The sequence below is a fragment of the Phycodurus eques genome, chromosome 1 (genome assembly GCF_024500275.1).
Source record: "Phycodurus eques isolate BA_2022a chromosome 1, UOR_Pequ_1.1, whole genome shotgun sequence".
Taxonomy (NCBI): domain Eukaryota; kingdom Metazoa; phylum Chordata; class Actinopteri; order Syngnathiformes; family Syngnathidae; genus Phycodurus; species Phycodurus eques.
Window position 1 is genome coordinate 20,164,744 of NC_084525.1, and position 23,225 is coordinate 20,187,968.

General features: G+C 40.8%; 1 protein-coding gene across 2 annotated transcripts in view; it reads left to right on the plus strand.

Annotated features, from left to right (window-relative positions):
* The window catches only part of prdm16 (PR domain containing 16), a 229,936-nt gene that overhangs the window by 122,584 nt on the left and 84,127 nt on the right, over positions 1 to 23,225 (plus strand). For both annotated transcript variants that reach the window (XM_061682080.1, XM_061682088.1), the window contains exon 3: positions 3,324 to 3,371. In XM_061682080.1, the coding sequence (XP_061538064.1) occupies positions 3,324 to 3,371 (48 nt within the window). The remainder of the gene's footprint in view (positions 1 to 3,323; positions 3,372 to 23,225) is intronic.

Sequence of the window (23,225 nt, forward strand, 5' to 3'; positions counted from 1 at the left end):
GTGCTAAAGTGGCGTTGAAAGACTCCTGACTCTGTCCAATAACAAAAGCTGTGCATTGAAACTTTAATAATGGGAGGGAGTCGACCTCTCTCCCGCCTGATGTGAGAGCAGCCAACGTGGACATGGTGAGATACATAAACACACATTGATGCATACTGCTAATGAGTGGAATGGTTGTGCAGGTGGCTGCACTTTCATCAAGCCCTAACTGGATTTGTTTTTGGTTGAGGTCATACGGGCCAGCGTGAGAGCTACACATATACACACACTTTCTAATTACTCTCGTTGCAGTGTTTTCTCTTTTCCGTGAGACATATTGACATGTCAGCGCTCAGCAGGCTAGATACACAATAAATGGGCATTTTAGTTCTGTCTATGTAGTGTAAAATCTTTCCTTCTCAACATAAGCTAGCCTCTATTTGGACTTGTCTCACCAAGCCAGAGCAAAAGTCACTTTGAAATGACATGTGCAATAAATCAAAGCTACGCCAGTTAGTGGCCAATCACATTTTCCCTCTTTAATTAAAATTGTATTTATTTGCATGGTTGGGTTCTGTTGGTGTTTCTGTCTGTCTGCATCTACATGTGTTTGGTTTGTATACAGTATGTGTCACTTTTTATGCATATTAAGTATTCGTGTGCATACTGTATGTCACTGTTGAAAGGGAATCTCTACTGCATTTTTCCCTATTGCAGTGAAGTTAAAATGTATGATTTTCACCATTGGTTAGTTTGAATTAAACAAACTGTCATCGTAGTTTTTTAATATATACTGTAGATATCGACTTTGTAATGTTTTGCATTGTAATCTTGGTATACTATCACTGTCCAAGTTATGTGCTGTTGTGACAAGTTCTATTTTTCACTCCAATGCGAATGACATAAAATATCGACGTCACTATCATCAAATTGTTTTTCACAGTACAGTATCGATACAACGGCATTCAATCACGTTTCAATTATTTCTTTATGTATACCTTTTATTCAATCATACACTGCAGATATTGTGATGTAAACTAGGCTACTGTATAGCTGGGTTTTTCTCCACTCTGAATATCAATTATTGCATAATTGCTGAAAGAATGGATATACAGTATTATCGTAGTAGTATTAGTAACCATTTTTTTCAGACAACAAAAGTGAATTCAATTAAACAAGTCCATATGCAGTAGCTCTATATTTACAATTTCTTGATTGCCTTTTTGCTCAACCTCCCTCCCACCCACAAAAAAAAAGACAAAGCTTTCATGTCTACATGTGCTTTGAAAGCAGGGTGATGGCTACTATACTATATATTTTTTTTAAAATCACCTATATTTACATTACCTTTTCTATTGAACGCCTGGTAGCATTTATTGACGAACTAATCAAGCTGCTGGTTTTGTAAACACCTGTAGCTGGTACATTACAAGAAAGGGGAAGTCCCCCATCACACACACAATGATTTCCCCTCATCTCCATTTATAACAATGAAGAATCTGAAGAAATGTTAACATTCCAAGTTGGGAAAAAAAAAAAAAAAAAAGAAAACTTGTTTTTTATCATGTGTTTCATTTGGGAGCAATTTCATCGATGGTGAAAATCAAATGCAATTTGTTCCAGGATGCTCATCAACTTCCAATTTGCTTGAGTTTTGAATATTTTTACCCATTGGAAGCAATAGAAATAAAAACGTTTAAACTAAAACCAAAAGACAAAAGCATGGATGCAGTATGACGAACATATGGAGGGACATTGGTGCATGTATCTGGGAGGTGAGTCATTTTACATGAACTGTAATTCACTTTCCACTGTACGTTCTGTTCGTTTTTTTAATTTATTTGTCGTTTTGTCAATATTGTACTGAGCAGCCAGAACAGATTACATGTGTACCATGAAGTTCTATGATTTTTATTCATATTTCCTCTGCCTTTGCCTTCTGTGGCAGATTCTTGTGGAGTTACTATTATATGTTGTCATTTTTTGTGTAACATTCATTCATTTTCTGTACCGCTTATCCTCACCAGGGTCGCGGGCGTGCTGGAGCCTATCCCAACTATCTTCGGGCGAGAGGTGGGGTACACCCTGAACTGGTCGCCAGCCAACTGCAGGGCACATATAAATAAACAACCATTCTAGGGGCGATTTAGAGTCTTCAATTAACCTAGCATGCATGTTTTTGGGACGTGGTAGCAAATCGGAGTACCCGGAGTAAACCCACGCAGGCACAGGGAGAACATGCGAACTCCACACAGGCGAGGCCGGATTTAAACCCGGGTGTTTATGTAACAATGTTTTTTCACACAAAATGTATCTGACTGTACCACTTTTGGGATGTATCAATTTTCTACTTTAGGAAAAAAAGTTTATAAATGGAAATCAACTGAACAACTTGCAAGCCATGGTTTTCGCTCAAAGCTTTTTTCTTTATCAAAAGAAATAATTAGAGCACCTTTATGGGCGATTCGTGTGACTGGGCACATTTACGTGTACCATCATCCATTATTTGCTGTAAGATTTAGGACATGATTGCCGAAAAGTGCATGAAAGAAGTAGCTGTATGGCAAAGAATAACATCACAGATTCTGCATCAGATAAATGTCTCTTGCTCATTCCTAATGGACTGCAAACTTTTCCTGTCTTCTCTACTGTGAGTAGCCAAACAGCAAACCAGCTGTTAAAAGGGCAAATGGAAGCACGACAACGGAGGCTACCTTGCCATGTGTCTGCACTTGAAGATGTTTTACAATAACTTCCCCCCCAAAAAGTCACGCCATCTAAAACTACTCTGGAACCTGTCGGCACCTCCTTTTTGATCATCACTTGCCTTCGATGGGAGTCGGAGAGGGAGAGGAAGAAGACATCAAATGAGGCTCTGGTTTAGCATTTAATGTGAAGTACCTCTTATTGCAGCAGAGTAGCCTCATCACTTCATCATTCCCTCATTTCCTGTGCCAGACACTGGGGGCATTCTACTACCTATCTGCCCCCAGTAAATATTGCTTGAAGGCTTAATTATACGCACACACGTAGACACAGTCTCAGCTAAATTTCCTGCAACGCTGAAGCGGAGAATTAACGTCAAATCTGTGGGGTGTTCATTCATCAGGAGGGGCGTGCGCAGCGTTATATTTGCTTCTGTGTGTTTGTGTATGTTTTGGTGACCTCTCAGTCCATTATTATATCCCTCCGGTCACATTTGTTGCCCAAAGGGTATGTGCGATGTACTGTGAACACCCCGTGCTCATGTCACAACCCCTGCCACAACAGGGATCAATATTCTATTTCTATGCTTAAATTATTTCAATTGAGGTTCTCATAATCATAATTCTTTTTCTTCTCAGATGATGAATGACCAAGAAGAATCTTCTCCTGACAGCTGCGTCAAAAAGGTAGGACCTGTTCATACAAGTCTAGTCAGCTTTGTGTTGGTTTTGTGTCAAATGAGTCAGCTGTGCACACGTGCTGCAAAGGTGATTGTCAATGCAACAATATGTCCGATTGTGTGGAAAGAGCAACAGGACGATGTCATAATGTACCCAAACATTAGCAGACCCAAGTTTTCTGTAAGTGTTGTCATTCAATAGCAGGAACCTGGCCTGTAAAATACGTTACATTCTCCCACAAGATTTTAGAAGTGCTTGAAAATTCCCAATTTCCAATCGAGTTCCAACGGCCTTCTTCTTTTGTGTGTATTTATATTCATATTTGGAATGTACAGTATTGCTGACCAGTAAGACATCTCAGACTCTGAAACACCACTCTTCAGAAAAAGAAAAGCTGCACTTTAGGAAACCTTCAAGCAAAACAATACACTGACACTGGCACACAAGAGCGATACATCCCATTAGCCAGTCGATGATCACTTTATGAGGTGGTGAATTTATTGAAGAGACTTGGCAGCTCGCCTTAACAGCTAGTGTCGCCAGGTCAGGACAGGCCAGTGCTGGGGTGCATGTCCATCTAATGGTCCATGAAAGAACAATGGCCCTAACCAAGTGGACACTCTCTGCGAGAACCTCCGTGAAACCATGAAGGCATGGCGGCAGCTGAGGTCACTGGCAATGGGGGTCGCGGAGTGACATCAAAATGAGCGATGAGCAATAAATTATGTGAGGGTTTTAGGTTGACTAATGATGTTGGATTTGAGATGTTTGAGAAATCTCCTATTATAAACTATAATACAAGTACAGTACCATAACTACCTGTACAAATACAAAGCACAGAGGTTTGAAATGGGAAAAAAGGAAGTGTAAAAAAACAAGCGTAGTACCATGTTGTGTCACAACATGCCGGGCAGCACTAAAGTCTACTGGAAGAGATGGCCCAAAATGAGGAAGAAGACGACGACGACGACACCACTTCAGTGTGACACAGTATACCACATGTGCATCCACAAAACACACAACACAGTATGACAGGAACGATGATGAAAGGACAATGATAACTTTGCATTCCTAGCAGCTCTGGCTGATTATATTAACAAAATATTTTATCTTATGTAATATTACAAAACAAAATAATTTCCATATTATGACAGTGTGATCATACCGAGCTTTAACTAAAGCATTATGATACAAATAAAACTTCTTAGTTATCAATTTTTACAATTGTGTACCAAAGAATACACTCGCTCCCGTTTACACAGTGTCCCCGAACGCATTTCACGCGCACAGCTGCGATGTAAACATGAACTTTTGTTCATTGAACAGAATTACTAAAACTTAAGCTCCTGTATTTGTTTAAGACATGGTCATGATGGTGTATATTTATTTATTTTATTTTTTTTCAAACAAGTGTTTTATGTGGTCTCTCTATATCACAGATTTTCGCATTTTCTGTGTGGGTTCGCGATGAACTCCCGTGATGAACGAGGGTTCACTGCATTCGGTTTTTCAACTTTCCAGTGTTCCCCCTTTTCCCAAGCAAATGCATCTACATTATTTAAAATGTGAAATAATTGAAGATCCCTAATGCAACGTTTCCTAATCCCATCAATCATTATTCGAACATTATGAAGAAGAAGAAGAAGAAGAAGAAGAATCTTTTCTTGTCATGAACATGCATGCATGCACATGAAATTTGTTCTCTGCATTTAACCCATCACAGTGAACACATACACATGTTAGTGGAACACACTGGAGCAGGGGGCAGCTGAAGCGCCCGGGGAATTATATTGATTTATTAATTTCAATTTAAAGTCAAAGTTTTTTTGCAGGCATGCAAGACACTGACTACTACATTTATTGTAATCCTGTTGTATTCCCAGAGATTATTTTAAAAAATTATCACAAGATGTTTAAACTGCTGCCCTTTTCCTACATTAGTACAATGCGGAGAAATTGTTTTCTAGAACCCCAACACACATGCGCGGAAACACACATCATATTAAATGCTGCAAAACCGTACAATTACCGGCAGAATATTAAATAAACACACTGGCTCCTCACAGGTCATTATGCAGAGTGTGAGTCACGGCAGGCCCTCACCGGGTGGCAGCAGGCCACATGCCTGTTATGAATATGAATGAAATTATGCATGAGCCATTTCTTATGACATGACTCATTCATCCACATGATACACACACACATGCACACGCTCGTAAACAATGACTTCTCCTGCCTTCACCATCGTTATGCTTGATTAAGGCAAGGCTTGTTAATTGAGTTATAGCTTTGGAACACATTAAATAATTGTTATTGCATGCCTCTATTCTTTACCAGTTTGTCATGTGGCATTTGCTAAAAGAGCTACAATGAGTGTGTGTAACTTTGTTGCTAATTACCGCTAAATTATGTCATCACTGCATATTCTAGTTGACCATTTAAAAAAATACAAAGCACAAACTATACACAGTATACAGTATAAACTACACTGTGTATCTGTTTGTGTGAAAGAGGAGGTTTAAAGGTCTTGTCTTTTCAAGTCTTGTTGCTGTATCCTCAGTTTCTGAAAACGCGGATCGAGCCGTATTGAAAGCACACGTGAGAAAATGTGCATCCTCCCGTCTGCACGCAGACGGAAAATAAATAGATCTGCTATCTGAATCCCCTCTCTACTTACTGCATTCATCCTCTGCTCATTCCTTGGCACTCTGGCTTGCTCCGTAGACAGGACGATGTTGTTCGAGCTATAGATGGCTATCAGAGGCCATTGGGGAAAGTATCGGGGATTGTTTGATTTGGTCTGGTCCGACCACACAAAACCTGACTATCCGTCTGTTTAGCTGTCTAGGCCCTGCTTACATGTATTCTCCCTTGCACACACCCAAGTCAGTGGAAGTTAATAGGGTGTCAGAAGGGCTGTTTCTTTTTTAGAGTCCATGGATTTAAAGGCGATATAAAGATGGGGGGTGGTGCTGAAGACAGTCTATGCTTTGTGTGTGTCTCTGTGCTAATCCTCATCTTCAGAAGCGCGCTGCTGTCCACCCTGATGTGTGTAAACACTCGCGCAGATCAGATGGCAGATAATGACTTCCAGATAGACACCCTTTCAGGCAGCAGAGAAAATCAATGAGCACTGATTGCTTTTTTCCCAAGACGATCATCTCACCCCGAAGGCTACTATCTTTCTCTCGATTCCTTTCTTGATTTCTCTTCCTGCGCTCTGTTCACTCAGCCTTCAGATTAAATCAGTTCATGTTGCTTTTCACGGGAGGTTAACTGCTAAAGTGAAAAATGTCATTGAGATTTCTGTTACTCTGTCACACTTGGCCACTTATTTGGGTGTATGCTTGTCTTCAAAACTCCATGATGCTCTCCGCACAGTAATTAATGGATTGTCTGACAGATAAGCTCTCGCAGTAATTATTACTAGTCATTTCCAGATCAAAAGTATGTGTTAAATGTGTTTTGAATGGGTCGTGAGTCCTAAATGGGAGTATGACAGGGGGTGAAATGAACTGTAACCTTAGAGAAGATTTTCCCCACTCTATGTTGAAAGACATTACAGCCAAATGGGATTCAGCTGCAGCTGTGGGCGTGCATGTGCATACACTCGAGTATGAATCTCATTTTTTTTTTTTTTTTTTTTTTTTTTTTTTTTTGTTCTCCATATTATAAGCTAGAGAAAGGAGTTTCTAAGTAGGATCGCTAAATGACCCGAAATGTATGAGGGCTATTATGTGGACAGAGGGAGGCTCATGGGTCACAAAAGTGATCTATGGCTTCAGGCCATAGTTTACCTCCTGCCAACTCCACCTCAATCCCCTATTCCTCCCTCTGAAATAGGCTCATGATTGATTGATAATTATGATAATTTGTTTGAAATGATTATCTGGATATTATAATCACTGCCACCCTGGTGTGCGACGGGACCAAGTCATTTTTCATAGTGCTGAACGTCACATGTGCCCCACGGTAACAGGGATATGTAGCTGTGTGTGCGTGTGTGTGTGTGTATCTGTGTGTATCCGTGTGTATCTGTGTGTTGGGTGTGAATGCTCTTGGCTTGCTGCTTGGATCCCTGGGGCTCAAACTTGAAATGAAGACTGTGGAGGTATGATCCAAAGAAAAGAGAAGGGTCCAAACACTAGCAAAAAATTAAAAGAACATATTGCACTAAAACGTTTTTGTTTTGTTAAGTTTTGACCGAGTTGTAGTAATTAAAATTAATTAAAAAATAAGCCGCAAAACTGTACAGGCCAGTCTTGCCATATAAAAGAAAACAAGTATTTTGCCTAAAACTTCTTCCATTGGAGTTTTCCCATTTATGTATAGTGTAAATATGATTTTTGCATGGTTTTGAAACTTTGTAACATACTGTATGGTCAAATAATACTTTTGGGGATGGATGGTTAGAGTATCAGAGGAACATATAGTGGAAGGATAAATGGAGGTTGGTGAGGTAGAGGTGAAATCCAATTAATCCGTTCAGAGTCTGGAATGTAAATACCAAAAAATATTAATTAATAGCTGTATTTTACATTCATAAAGCAGTTTGAAATGAATATCAATGACTGTTGAAGTAGACAAATGAACATTTAAAATACACTTTTACTTTTATTGAAGAATTGATGACAGATGGAAGACGATAAAGGGAGATGAAGGAGCCATTTTTCATACATTGTTACGAGTTATTTCTTCAATTCTATTGTGTTTCTCGCTTTCCTCTGCAAATATGTGGCATTTGGAACTTTCTGTCAAATTGTGTGATAAAGGGTTCACGAGACAGCAAAGCGTATTCCACAGTTCAATTGTTTACTAACAAGTCAAGCCAATAAAACCTCCAGATTTGCCTGGCAACACTCGGCCAAGTTGGGGTGCAGTCAGGCCTTTCAAATAAAAGCATACCAGTATAACAAAAGTTTTGCCACACGTCCTTTGGCCCCATGGCTGTCTTATTTAGCAGTCATACTCAAACTATTTTGTGATTGTTTATCTTGGGTTATTATATAGCTTGCTTTTATTTTGAAGGTCTGACTTTTTATCGGATGGTGTTACGCCGATGTTGCTGAGCAGACGTGGGAGGGTTATTGCCTTGAATTGTTAATCAAGTACACCTTGCCGTCTGTTCAACCCTTTTTTACAACTTATGACATGCTTCTGATGAATGTGCATAGGTTGAGGGAATTGAATGGCAGAGTCACATTTTGTGTACAAAAAAAACGCATAGATGTACGAAAACTGGGACAAAACTTTGACGAAAAAGAAACAAATCGTAATAAAACTAGGGCATACAAAAACCGAGGTTCCACTGTACAGATGAATGGATTTTGGTAGATACAATAGGTCGATAAAATGGCAGGCTGGCAGGTATGTATGTTGGTAGGTTTGGACTATAAATAGCTCGAATAGATGGGTGTGCATATTGACGAAGAACTGCTTATAAGTGGTAGGTAGTGATGGATACATATAGTAGAGTGATGGATGTAGAGACATATAGGTGGAACACACAAAGATAATCCAATCATGAAGATATTGAATGTGTTGTTGTCATTCTCCAACAGTAAGCAACTAAATCAAACGAAGGGGAGGAGTGTTATGTATTTCACGTTTGATTTGCGTGTGCGTGTATGTGTGTGGTTATTTGTGGTTTTCACTTTGCCCCAAGATGACTTAATGATGATATGGTTCTCTTTCTTCTGCTGGGCAGGGTTACGTTTTAATAGGGCCTGAGTGACGTGTTTTTATATGGCTGCATAAGATGAAACCCCCAAAACACTCACACACCCAAATATTCCGAGATTGTGCTCACATATTCAAAATCCTGCATGTTGAAGAATGTTTGCTTTGTGGCACAGGATAATCTTTCAAATCATACGCTTGCCTCCTGACACTGACTTGATCATCCACAAATGAAGTTGAACGCATCTTAACTCAAGGAATGCTCACTTGTATATGCTATGTCATTTTCTGTATATATATGTATAGTCAAAAATAATATATGTTAATTCAAATGGTTGTGGTGATAACCATCCAGGGCGGGAAAAATGTGTTACACATCTGTATGTAACCTCTCTGTATATTCCACTCTCAAAATCCACAATATATTGCCTTTGTGTTTCAACACTTGTCAGAAGTGTCTATCAAGTTTGCAATAATCACATCAGAGTATAATATTTCTTTGATGGCTCTGTAGGCACCCTTGAGGACTGCCGTCCAATATTCTTGATTTTCAGAAGATCTAGTCAAAGTCAAAAGAGTATTTGAAAGGCATTTTGGAAATGGAAGACGGGTAAAGAAGGAATGAGAATTCGAACGGCCGTCATGCCTGGCTTGTCTGTGGGAACTTTTACAGCAGTGGCTACTGCAGTATACTGTCATTATGCCTCAAAGGTCAGTGTGTGTGTGTGGTTGTGTGTGTGTGCGTGTGTCTGTGTGTGTGTGTGAGAGAGAGAGACAGAGCGAGAGAGTGTGTGTGTGTTTGTTTACTGAGAACCACTTTTAGCTTCCAATGGCCATTGTCTGTATGCGACTGACTGCACATCTCTGGTATTATTGCTGATACTGCTCTCCTCTTAGTCTCATTTATTCCATTTTTTAATTCATTGAAATTAGTTTTTCCTTCTCATGATTTTTTTTTTCTTCCAATAATGTCTCTCCCTTTAGATGTCACACAACAAAAAGAAGACACACACACACACACACACGCACACTCAAATAGGAATACTGTAAATACAAGTTAAAGGTGCAGTATAGTGTGCGTTCTTACATGTATAAGCATTTTGTGTTGCTGTCAATAGTAGTTTAAGCCGATGGTCAATTAATGTGGGTAACTATCTGTGGTAAAATATTTTAGTACATTTTTGTCATTTCCCTTTAGTAGAATCTTCACACTCAATGATTGGCAGTATTCTTCTTATTGTGAGTGTTTTGCATATTTCTGCAATCGGCTGACGATCACTTCAGTGGTTACCCTGCCTCTCACCCAAAGTCAGCTGGGATAGGCTGAAGGTCAACCACCACCCTAATGAGGACAAGCAGTATAGAAATGGATGGATGGATGTTTTGCATACTGGAGGAAATATGAAAGCCAAAATGCGTCATTTACTGTGCAGCATGGCCTCTCTACTGTAGCGTGTGTGTTTGCACTTGTGGTTGCACAGACACGGTGACTTGTTGCTGGAAACAAGTCCAATTTAAACATCATAAAGTGCATAACTATTTCCTTCTAAATTCTCATGCGAACAAATTTCACTGAACCCTTCTGAATATTGTATAAGATGTTCTAGAAATACAGCACTCCTGGACTTTTTTAATCTAGGTGGATAATTAGTTTTTCTAATCATTTCCCAAAGTACTGACACTGCATGCGTGCGCGCACACACACAAACACACACGCACACACACGCTGTCTTGTCTATCAAGGCAGCGGCAAGTCCATTAAAGCAGACAGAGTGAATGCAGAAGGCAGGCCTCGGTCAAGCCTTGGTGGTATAACTCGATGACCCACGAGGCGTTGCCACGGAGACCAGGCGGCCGCGTGAAGGCGGAGAACAGAGTTGTGTGGTCCTGCTTGTCAAAAATATTTCCATGTCAGACAAGAAAGATAAAAGGTTCATCTTTGTGTGAGAATGTCTGGGTGCATTTAAAAGCCCACTTCTACAAGGGGGGAGTACCGTTTTTGTGTGTTTTCTCTGTAACACTGCTTCACTGACTTACATTTTATCATTTGCTCGGGGCAGCTTATTCAATGTCATATTTAATATCCATCCATCTGTGCATTTTCCGTACCGCTTATCCTCACCAGGATCACAGGGGTGCTGAAGCCAATCCCAGCTATCTTCGGGCGAGAGGCGGGGTACACCAAGATCTTGTCGCCAGCCAATCGCAGGGCACATAAACAAATAACCATTCGCCCTCACATTCACACCTACGGGCAATTTAGAGTCTTCGATTAACCTACCATGCATGTTTTTGGAATGTGGGAGGAAACCGGAGTGCCCGGAGAAAACCCACGCAGGCACAGGGAGAACATGCAAACTCCACACAGGTGAGGCTGGATTCGAACCTGGGTCGTCTGAAATGTGAGGCAGATGTGCTAACCGGTCGTCCACTGTGCTGCCATATTAAATATGTGCTATGATTTTAAAATTATGGGAATGGATGGCTTTGTCACTTCAAGACAAAAAGTACAAGAGCCATAGAGATGTCATCAGAGTTAGCTGCATGTTGGTAGAAAAATACCTATACCCACCCACCTAACAATCCATCTGAATCCATCCAGTATGATGCGTCCATGTTTTTGCTGCCAGAAGTATGTAACATTTGCACAAAAAAATAACCTGTAACATTTGCGCAAAAAAAATAACCTTTAAAAGAAAAGCAGATTGATAGAAGTGAAGGATGAGACGGGAATGGGGAATGAGGTTAGTTCTCCTCGCACCGAGTCGGGATGAAATGATAATTACAATTAAAATCAGAGGCATTATATGGGGCCAAAGAGGAATGATTATTCAAAAGATCATTTTAGTAATATTCTGCTGTCAGTTCATAGAGACCGTTTTATTTTCGTTTTTTTTTTTTTTTTTTTTTTTTAAGTTTTTAGTTTTTCAGACAAAGAAAGTGAGTGAGGAATGGAAACCTGCAGAGGACAAGAGGCAGCCGGAGACTGGAGACTGGAAGTGGGGGGAATTTGATGGGGAGGAATGCCAGAATGCCCAAGAGAGGCAAGACCTGGCAGCCAAGTTACAGACACGGTCTGTCTGGGGTGAGAGACAGCCAGGGTGGCCCCGCCAACACAAGGTCATGTAAAAAAATAATAATAATCATAAAAAAAAATCACCCGTTCTCCACCCACCCACCTAAACGTCCATCAGAATCTTTCCAATATGAAGCTTCCATGTTTTAGCTGCCAGAAGTATGTAACATTTGCACCGACATTAAAAAAAAAAAAATAAGAAAAGTAGATTGATGGAAGTGAAGGATGAGACGCAGTGGGTCTGTGCCGAACAACTCTTCGGGGAGCTTTCAGCCACAGAGTGCTAAGTGAAGCATAGCGTGTGTGTTGAGGCTGCTGTTCTCTGAGCACACAAGAGTTCTCACAGCGACAGAGGTGGGCACAAAAAGGCACAAAATATAAAATGGGTGGGCAGTGGAGATTGAATATAATTACTGAAAGATATATTGAAAAACACTTGTAAGTACATCACAGCGCATCATAACAAGCTCCACATATGAAGCAAATGCGCCCCCTAGAGGCTGGGAGCAGAATAAGAGCAATCTGATTGGACATTCAGTAAGTTTGTGAATACTATGACATTACTGGTCTTCTTGTATAATAATTCCAATATTTTAGCGTTGGTTAATTTAAAGTTTTCAAAACGCTAGCAAGATATGTATCGAGCCACATTTCAGTCCCCGGTTAAATAATAAATAATAGTTAAATAATCCGGCCAATAAACTAATATTGTTTCCTTTTGTGCGAGGCTGCTGTGTCCCCCGTGAGGCTCGTGATGATGTGCACATGAGCACATGATTGACAGCGCCTCTGTCTCGCCTCCTGTCTCAACACCCGCTGATTGGTTAGTTCTCCTCACACCGAGTCGGTCTAAAAGGATAATAATAATTCAAGTGAAATTAGAGGCATTAGATGGGGCCATACAGGAATGAGTTTTCGAAAGATAATTTGAATAAAATGATGCTGTCAGGTCATAGAGCCAGTTTTAACCTATATGACAAAAAGTGTTTGTTCTTTTAAAACTGCAAACTTCAGCTTTAAATTGAGGATTCGTTGAAAAACGGTGCTGCTGCTAAGCAAGAAAAAATGCGGGGCACATTACAAACAATGATGAGGAAATTCATGTTTGAACTCGTAATTCTGAAGGTTTATTTTTATGTTTCTACTCACGGCATGGTTTATCGTTTGAATCCTTTATAGTGTAAAAACAGTGTCTCTGCCTCTGCCCTTGCTTTCTCTTCACTTACCTCTCCCTGCTCCACCTTCCACCCCCTCCCATCTATCCCTCCAATCGCCGCTGAACACTACACTCTTTGACTAAGTCTTAATCTTCATTACAGGGCATTAGTCCACTGGGGAGGCTCTGTCTCGTCTCCCCGCAGCGCAGCCTGGCACTATCCTGCAAAGGGACGTCCCGCCACGGCATAGCACAGACCTCCTGCCGGCCCCCCCCGGCCCTCCTCAACTCCCCTCCCACCACCTTCACCTTGCTCGGCCCTTTGCTCAAATGAACTGTTAAATAAACGGCTGGCCCTAATCCACATCAAGGAGGCGTTAGGGGGGTTTAGGTGGCGGCGCTCGAAGGGAGAAACAATAGCAGCGGCCCTGGACGCCTCCATTTTAAAGCAACCATCAATCTTGCTCACCATGAGATGTCACTTTCTTTCTTTTTATAGCATAGACGTGATCATTAATGACTACATCTGCGGGAAATGAGACCAATAGTAATCTGAAGCATGTGGCCCGGCACCCAGCATTCATAGAAGTGAATGTTGGCATGTTTTGTTCTTACATAAAAAGACTCTTCATATAGAACCAATGTATATTTGTGCCATTAAAGGACGAATTCAAAATAAATATTTGAAGCCAAAGACAATATGTTAAGTCCAATACGTTACATTAATTTGTAGATATTCAAACTTTTAGGGTGGGAAACACAGTTTTAATCCCTCATAGTGCAGAGGTCCATTTTTTAACACATCATTTGCTTTACAAAAGTAGACTAAGACTTGTCATCTCCCTCACCAATAATAGTAAACAAAAACACCACGCACACACACAGGGAATCATCTTTCCCTGAGCTAACAAGGACATTTGACTGGCTTCCAATGGGGTAATTAAAAAAAAGGATGGCTAATTGAGTAAACATGTATCGAGGCCGTCACCCCTAATTAAGCCATTAGAGGAAGAGCACCCTCAGCCCGCTCGCTACTAATTAACACATACACGACAGCACGTAGAGACACCGACGACGACATGGAGATTATCTGTTGGAGAAACAATGATTAGGCCGAGTGGGGGATCCCAGGAGAGGTGGGAGAATGACAGAGACTCGCGCACACGCGCACTCACTGAGTGTGTGTCCTAGTACTAATTCATGGTGGATAATCCTTTTATTCACTTAGTTACATTGCAAGTGATGGTAACAGTTGACTGCGGTTCCCGGAGAGCGAGCCGTGTTGTGTTCATTCAAGCCTTCATAGACAGAAGCCGACATGGGCCGGCTCACTTTATACAATGCAACTCTGCTTTTTGTTCCTCCGTGCAGCTTATTGACTCAGGTAATAGACTCTCACAGAGAAAATTCAATAGGCAAATGTAATGATCCAGTCAAATCTTTATATACATTTACATATTTTGTTTGTGCTTCTTCACTCTGCTACATTAACGCCAAAAGCCATTTCGCTTTCCATATACCATGGGAATAAACTTTATACAGGAACCAAAGACTAATCTCAGCTGTGACATTTCAGATGGAGAAGCTCATATTTTCACAAAGAATACTTCCCTGGGGAGTATTATCCACAACATTAACCAGTCTGAGTGATTAACCCCCCCCCCCCCCACACACACACACACACACTTTTGGGAATATATTTGCGTGTATACGACGTGATTTATTCTAATACAAACCCATATCTAGTCAAATATTTAGTTGGATATTAATGGCTTTGCTCAATGAAAAGAAATTTTGCCATTAAAAAGGTCAGTCAGCAATTTACACTGGGAAACAAAATTGAATGCCGCTCAGTAGAGCCTGAATTTTAACATATGCATTACTCACTGAGAAATCTAGGAAATGTGTAAATAATGCAGTCTTGCAATAAAATGGGAGAATCATTTGAGAACATGGAGAAAATATATTTTTATTCTTCAAAATATTGAACTTGAAAATAAAATCACACACTTATCTGGATCCGCATCAAAATTAGTCCAAGACCCACTCCTCTAAAAAAAAAAAAAAATCCTGTCATCATTGAGTGAAGATCATGAAAATTACTTCAAAGGTTACATTTGATTTTACAGAAAATAAAAAAATCACATATTTTTAGACACAATCAGTTCCTCTCTATAAATAAAGCTGGTGGGCTTTATTTTTCCTGAGTGTACTGGATTTTCACAGCTGAGCACAAAAGCAGATTAGCCAGTCTTAAAGTAAAAAAAAAAAAGAAACGCATTAATTAAGTACCACTCCGGGGGGATTAAAATCTAATTATTTTCTGGAGCAGAAAGAAATATTTTTCCTTGTTCGGTCAGGATAACTGCGTGGTGTTATCTGTACCCAACCTTTTTTGCACCCCCTCCTCATGCACCATTGTGTGGCTGATTTAAGATCCCAAGCTAATGGGCATACCTGCCTGACAAACAGGCCTTCTTAACAGGTGACTGCTGTCAAGTATGTCTAAAATAACAGGTAAATAAATTAGCAATAAACTGGATTTAGGGGTAACAGGTAGGGGTGCCAAATTATTGCCGCTCCTAATCACTAAAGAGGTGCCATTCACTTGCCTTAAGAAGCCAGCATTTTTCACCACTTGCTGGCCACCGACCCCCTCAGCGCCACAACAAACTTGTAATGGAAGGCTCTCTGCTTGAGTTCCGAGCCTTTCTTTCACTCTCTTTCTCACCCCAAGCCTTTTCTCTCCCATAAGATTATCAGTTTTGATTACCGCCGGCAACAGGCTTTTAGCAGCGGTCGGAAGCGGCGTCTCATAGACCTGAAAGGCCCACAGCAGGTCGCAAGAAGCTTTTGAAATTATGGGGCATGGCTCAGAGGGAAAGTGCTCCGCGCGCCGCTTTAGGGGACATTTAATCAACTGCTGACTTTTGATAGTCAAATAACGGCTAATTACAGTAACACCTGCCTATGGGTTCAAAGGGTGGAACTGACTTAATGGAGCTATCAGAGGCAGAGACAAGAAAATGATTTTTTGGGGATGATCTTTATGTCTTACGGATTGGATAGAATAAAGCCTGACAGGTTGTTCATAAGTACTCCGAACACTGAGCATGATAAAATGTTTTCACATCCAATGTGTGACTGACAAGGATGGTGGGGTGCATGACACAAAACTGACTTTGATTAATGCTTTTGTAGTTAGAAAGTATAACTGTATATACTCTTTATTATTATTATTATTATTATTATTATAGCACCCTCCTGTTCGCCGCAACATTGCTTTTACAATGACAGATTTTCTAGACCAGTTGTTTTCAAACTGGGGTCCGCCGACACCCAGGGGGGCCAGGAGCCATAGCTTGGGGGTTTGTTTATTATGTGGCAGCATTTTAAAAAGTGAATACCTTTCTGTGGGGACTGGCAAGCCAGTAAAAGAAATATAATAAACAAGGACTCCTTTCGACCTTAGCTTCAGGCAAATTTAAAGCTCTGATATGATTTTGACTGGTCATCACATAAATCTGACATCCCTGCATGGTCTTTTTTTCAAGAACAAAAGGTATATATATATTTTTTTTTTTTTTTTTGGGTCCTATATTTTAGAGAGTGAAATAATATTTTTCAGAATAAAATATGTAACATTACAAGGATAAAGTTCTGAGTTTATGTTTGAAAAATAGGATTTTTCTTTTCTCTTACGATTCCAAGTTTTGATCCCAACAATACACATCTTTGTTCATGTAAAAGTAAGACTTTATTCTCAGAAATATCTATAAAATATGAATTCATCCTAACATTAGGACTTTTTGATGAAACATTTCTGAAACAATGTTTTAATTCCTATGGCATTTACACATAGTAGTCATGTTTAATTGATGTTAGGTTTATGGGTCCTTGGGGGAAAAGAATTCTCCCCCATAAATGGTCCCTTAACTCAAAAATGAGAACCCCTCGAGACCACCTTTCCCCAACCTTATTAAGCTACACACCACTGCTACCTTGGACTGACCCTTAAAATAAAAAATGTTTTTAAAAAATATTAAAAAGGTGATCTAACCAAATGGCAATGCCCCAATGCTTAATCATTCTAATCAAATCAAAACACATGATAAAATAAACACTCGATCTTTGATGGTATATTCAATTGGAAGAGTATTTTTCTGCTATTACTCTTGGTGCGAGCGTCAGCCTCACAGTTCTGAGGACCTGGGTTCAATCCCCGGCCCCGACTGTGTGGAGTTTGCATGTTCTCCCCGTGCCTGCGTGGGTTTTCTCCGGGCACTCCGGTTTCCTCCCACATCCCAAAAACATGCGTGAATTGGAGACTTTAAATTGCCCGTAGGCATGACTGTGAGTGCGAATGGTTGTTTGTTTCTGTGTGCCCTGCGATTGGCTGGCAACCAGTTCAGGGTGTATGTACCCCGCCTCCTGCCCGATGACAGCTGGGATAGGCTCCAGCACGCCCGCGACCCTAGTGAGGAGAAGCGGCTCAGAAAATGGATGGATGGATGGATACTCTTGGTGCACCCCCTGGAGGGGCAGTCCTGCAACCACAGTTTGGAAATCCCTGCTCTAGACATTTAAATATGATTTACTTACCTACTTGGCCAGAAATTGAGTTGAACAGCCACAAACAACAATGTGGTGGCACACACTTGAACCCAACTGTCACATTGTCACACACTGGCCATTTGAGGCGATTTGGAAGATGAGTAAAAGGTTAGTCAAAGTGATTACGTTTCCGTCCTAGGTTGCGCACACAGTTAACACACTTTCATCAAAGCATATTAAAAGCGACTTATACGTGTCAGTGTGTTGATCTCAGAGCAGGTGGTACCACTCTTGTGCTGCTACAAGCCCCCCTTCAACAGTCCCCACGAGTGACAACTTAGTCCCCGCGTTCCATTGTTCAGGGACAAAGACTACGTAAAGATTCGTCAGCGATTACAAAGCTGCAATGCAGCGGCTCAATTACTCAAACGTCGTGTACCACTTTAAGATATATTTGTTTGTTCTCCCGTGTGTGTGTGTGTGTGCGTGCGTGTGTGGCCCCTGTGAGATATTAACAGGTTTGTGGCTGTGTCAGCACCGCTGCGCTACGTTTTTAGTCTTTCATGTTCCATTTATTTGACCCCTGGCCCTCAAACATACGGCAGCTCCACTTTATACACAACTTGGCACCTTCACACACCCGCTCACATACACACATGCGCTTGGTTGCAGTACACACCCACACACACACACACACACACACACACACACACAAACACATCCGCGGCACTACAAACAAACCCACACACCTCAACAGAGCAATCAATTCCTTTCTGTGACCCTCTCCCTCTTTGTGCTATCACAAACCATATTTGCCCCATCCAATCAGTTTGATTAATCATGCACCAGACTGCAGCTTTGCAATCAGATGACCAGAGCATCCCACCCACTTCCCCCACTTCTACAAACATACACACACACACACACACACACACACACACACACACACACTAGTGTTTGTGGCTATTTCCCCATAGACATCACGTGTGACAGCACCATAAACTGCCCATTTATCAAAGTGTCCCTCGTCTAAACACACACGCGCACGCACACACACACACACACATACACACATGGATATTCCAAAATAATTGTCTTGGTGACAAAAACTAATCCACAGAATAATATATTTCTTGCTTATGAACCATTGCAAATAAAGTTGATCAATAATATTTGTTATCGGCGTGAATTTATTTGACTCAAACAAAAAATAAAATAATGTTCTTAGTGTAAATTATGTGTGCAGAGTTTTGGTTCAAAACAAGCATTCCTCATTTGATTCCTTTTACTGATTGGTGCAAATACGTCATAGATCTGTGGAAGTTTATTTTACTCAAGAGAGCAGTCAGATACAACAAACATAAACGCATATGTAACGTATATGTGTTAAGATGAAGTGTTGAAGATTTTGTCAAGGTGCACTTTTAGTTCCACAAAATGTATTAAACAATGAAATATAGAATGCTTTGACACATCAGCAATGTTTTCAGTATGAGCAGTTCAGTGTGATTGTGTAAATGTTTGTATCTATTCCTGAGAAGAAGCAAAAACACTGACTGCGTTTGTTCGATCATCAAGCAGAAGTGTTTCCAACAAATATTTAATATTACCAGATGAATATATGTCAGTTTGCCACAATGAGATGTACTTGTTAATGTTTGTGTAGGAAATTTGATATTTAATCATTAATCATTAGGAGAGGGTTTTTTTTTTTTGTAATTGTATTTTCTTTTCGATGTGGCACTATTTCTTCTACGTAAATATTGAACGTTTGCTCTCCTCGCAGCGAAAGCTTTGTTTGTTTGTGAGTTCACAAGCCGGTTGCCCTTCAGGAGTAGCTGCATAATTCGGGGAGGGCTTCATGCAGAGCTCATTCTTTATGGCCCAGGAGTCAATAGTAATAATGGAAGACATATTCATAGACGTGTGATGGCGGGGGTGGTCGGGGCTTGTTCTCAACCTGAAGTATCAGTTAAAGATTTAAAATCCCTTTTTTGTTTGTTTGTTTTACCCTTTCACGTGATTCAATTGTTTTTTGCTTGTCTCTCTCACATTTTCTTTCGTACATCTTACCTCCCCTTTCTCACCATCAATCTTTCAGACTGGAGCTTACAAACACATCTATGCTTTCCTGGCTGTGAAACAATCACGACTGGTTGTTATTCGTATGTGAATGATTTAGTGGCACAATTGAAGATTTGAGCAAATACTTCTATATGGCGTAAAATCAGTCAATATGTATGAAGCATCATACAAAGATTGTGCATACAGCAAAATGTGCCAACTGCCTGCACACAGCTGAAGTCTTTCTTCATGTGGTAACAGCTTCTGTCTGGGGCAGCCAGGAGCTCATTGAAGCCATTTTTATTGCTGGCCTATGTTCCAGAGGGCACCCAGTGTCAGTAATCAGGATATGGGGGTTATCCTGGCTGACCCAGGTATTGAGCCTGCTAGTGAGGCCCTTTTTCTCCAAGTTAAAAGCATCGACTTTTACTGAGAAGGCAGCCAACGTGGATTTTACATAGTGTAACATTTCTCACAACCAATCAAAGCAGTTGGATTTTAAAAGAGCTTTTCGTTCATCACAAAAGTCTTTCCCATTGGCAATGGACACTCAAAAATAGGCCCTTGACAGGAACAAAATAATGATCACTGAACATTTATACCTCCCTGAATTTTTAACAATAAATTTGAGATGACGGTAAATGCTTAAGAAAACACGATATTCCTCCTTAAAATCTTTATTCCAGGTAGAAATGGATAAGAATTCTCAAAATCAAACTATTCAACAGAATAACATCTGCTAAGTGATATATACTGATCGTCGTATTCAAAACAGCTTTTTCAACCAAATAAAATAACTCTACTTATCTTTGTTGAAAAATGTAAGCATGGAATCAGGTAAAACATCCTAAGAGGAATAATCAGTTGAGAATACTTGCTATGAAGCTACCAAAATTGTGTGCTAACTTAGCCAAACCTGGGAACCTCACACCATTCACTTCCCACCAGTTTTGTAGGTACTGTTTATACAATATTGCAGTAACATTTCCGAGTTCCAAATGGTCTCATACCAAATGTCGCTCTGTTTTTATTTCACATTAGCATTAGAAGTCGGTGGAACCACAACAGAGCATGCACTATGTGTTATTCAGCAGCCTCTTTAGGCACCAACATTACACCAACTTGCGCCTTCTACCGGTTGCTGCCAAGTCGTGGTGAAATACAGTACATTATGCCTCCATTGAATGAAGCGAGAGCGAATTGCCAACTAAAATACACAAAAATCCTGCCCACCCCGTCCCTCTTAAAAACTGTATAACAAACAAATGACTCCTGCCTGAAAAGAGCTGGACAAGAACAAAAGTGAAACACGCAGTTCTGTCATATTCCAGTATTAAGTTTTCCTAAATGTCCATCAAGCAAAAAAAGTTCTTAACAGCTGCCAAGGGAGACTGCTGATTGTTTTTGCAAAGGAATTAGGTTGACCTGACCCTCTTGTGCCGAGCCATCTTTTGAATGGCTGATACTTTATTTGTTTTGTCCCTACAACAACAGAACTCTCGGGTGTGCCGTAAGCGCACGCTCAGCCCGGCATTGTCACAAACATCTAGACTCACTTTTCCTCTCCTTGTCTCTGTGGCATGGAAAAAAATAAGAGCTCTATGGTTTCTACACAATCACAGGAGGCAACAGCGAGGTATGTGCGAGGCTGTGATAACACACAACGATGGGAGACAGATATGGGAAGGGTAGCAGTGGTCACGCATTCAAACACACACACTCATAGATCTCAGCACTTTGGCACTTTAAGGGCACAAAGCAGAGACAGGAAACTTCATGCTGAGGTTATTAGTGCTGAAACAGATGACTCAACTGCGATATTTTGGTGTCATTGTTTAAATATGAGCAATGGTAACACATTGTAAGATAGGCATTGGACTCCTACGCAACTTTCTTTGCTCTGTGTACTTGTGTGTGCTTGTGTGTTGACTGAGGGGCATTAGCTGAGAGTCCAGCAGTGTTGCAGGCACCCCCTATGGCTTGTCACGTTTCACTTTTTCCCAGCATGGCAAGTGTGGGTAAAAATACACATGCAAACCAAGAGGGTCATAATTACATGTTGAAGCAATGTTGCATAAATCTGGTTTTACGCTGATCATGCGTGGATTCTAAAGGTAAACTGAATCCCGACTTTATACTGATAGAGACCCAAAGGTATTTGGCTGTCGGGCTCTACAGCTCCCACCCTTGTTCTCTAGCACACACACACACACACGCACATACACACGCACACACGTGCACACGCACGCGTACACTTCTCAGCCATCAATCCCACAGTGACCCTGTTTCAAATTCATTAACAAGACTGAAAAACTTGCAGACACAGCAATTGCCTCAAGCAAAATAAATCCCAGCGCCGGAGGAAAGATCAAGCCTGCACGTGCATGTGTGTGTGAGTGTGTGCGTGCATGTAAATTATAGCAGTGTAGTGTCGTCAACTGCAGAGCGGAGGGAGGAATCTGTTTGGACAACTGCTGAATGTTTTGGTTCTCCCACAGCGCCTTGGAAAGCCACGCAGCCACTGTATCTTTTACAAATTAGCCTGTGTCGTCTACCAAGCACTTTGTCTTAACCCTGGCCTAAGCTCTGTCTGCCCACTGCAAGGGCAATCTTGGGTTGGTGCAATTAGGGTAGGTGGGGATTATAAAAAGAGAAGCGCCATCGTGGATCGTTGTGCCCACACTGGAGGTTTGAGAACAACAAATGTTAGTGGTTGACATTGACTGCTTACTTCTTACGTCTATTGAGTTAAATGTTTTTGTACTTGAAAACCCTTACAACGTTATTAATGGATTCTTATTCTAAATGAGAAGCAGTGGAACCTAAGAGTGGAGTCTGTGTTCGTTAAAGGAAGCAAGTTTTCCCATTGAAATGAATGGAAATAGAATCAATCTGTTCCAGGCCCCAGAACAAGTCGCCGGAACACCCGCATCACAGCTCCGGCAGCGGGCCACGGCTTCCCCAGAAGATGGACGTGCCCGGCCTCAGCAGCTCATCAGCTCATGAGACGCCGCTGAAACCGCAACACTTTCCAGAGCTTCACTTGCACTTTTCACTTTCTTGGGAGCAATCCTGAGAGCACATTTAGAGCGAAAAACAAAAAGATATGTACTATATGTGAAATATGTGATGCATTGAGCGAACAACATTCACAATGTGTGAGAGAAAGCATGAGTGAATGTTCTCTGTGGATGTTGTGACTCTTTGCGAACTGAAGCACAGTTCATAAACAGATTTACTCATCTATATTGAATACAGCGGGAAGTGCAGCAGACCACAGCTCACAATAGTAGAATACATAACTTGTGTGATATGATGACGCCATGTATGA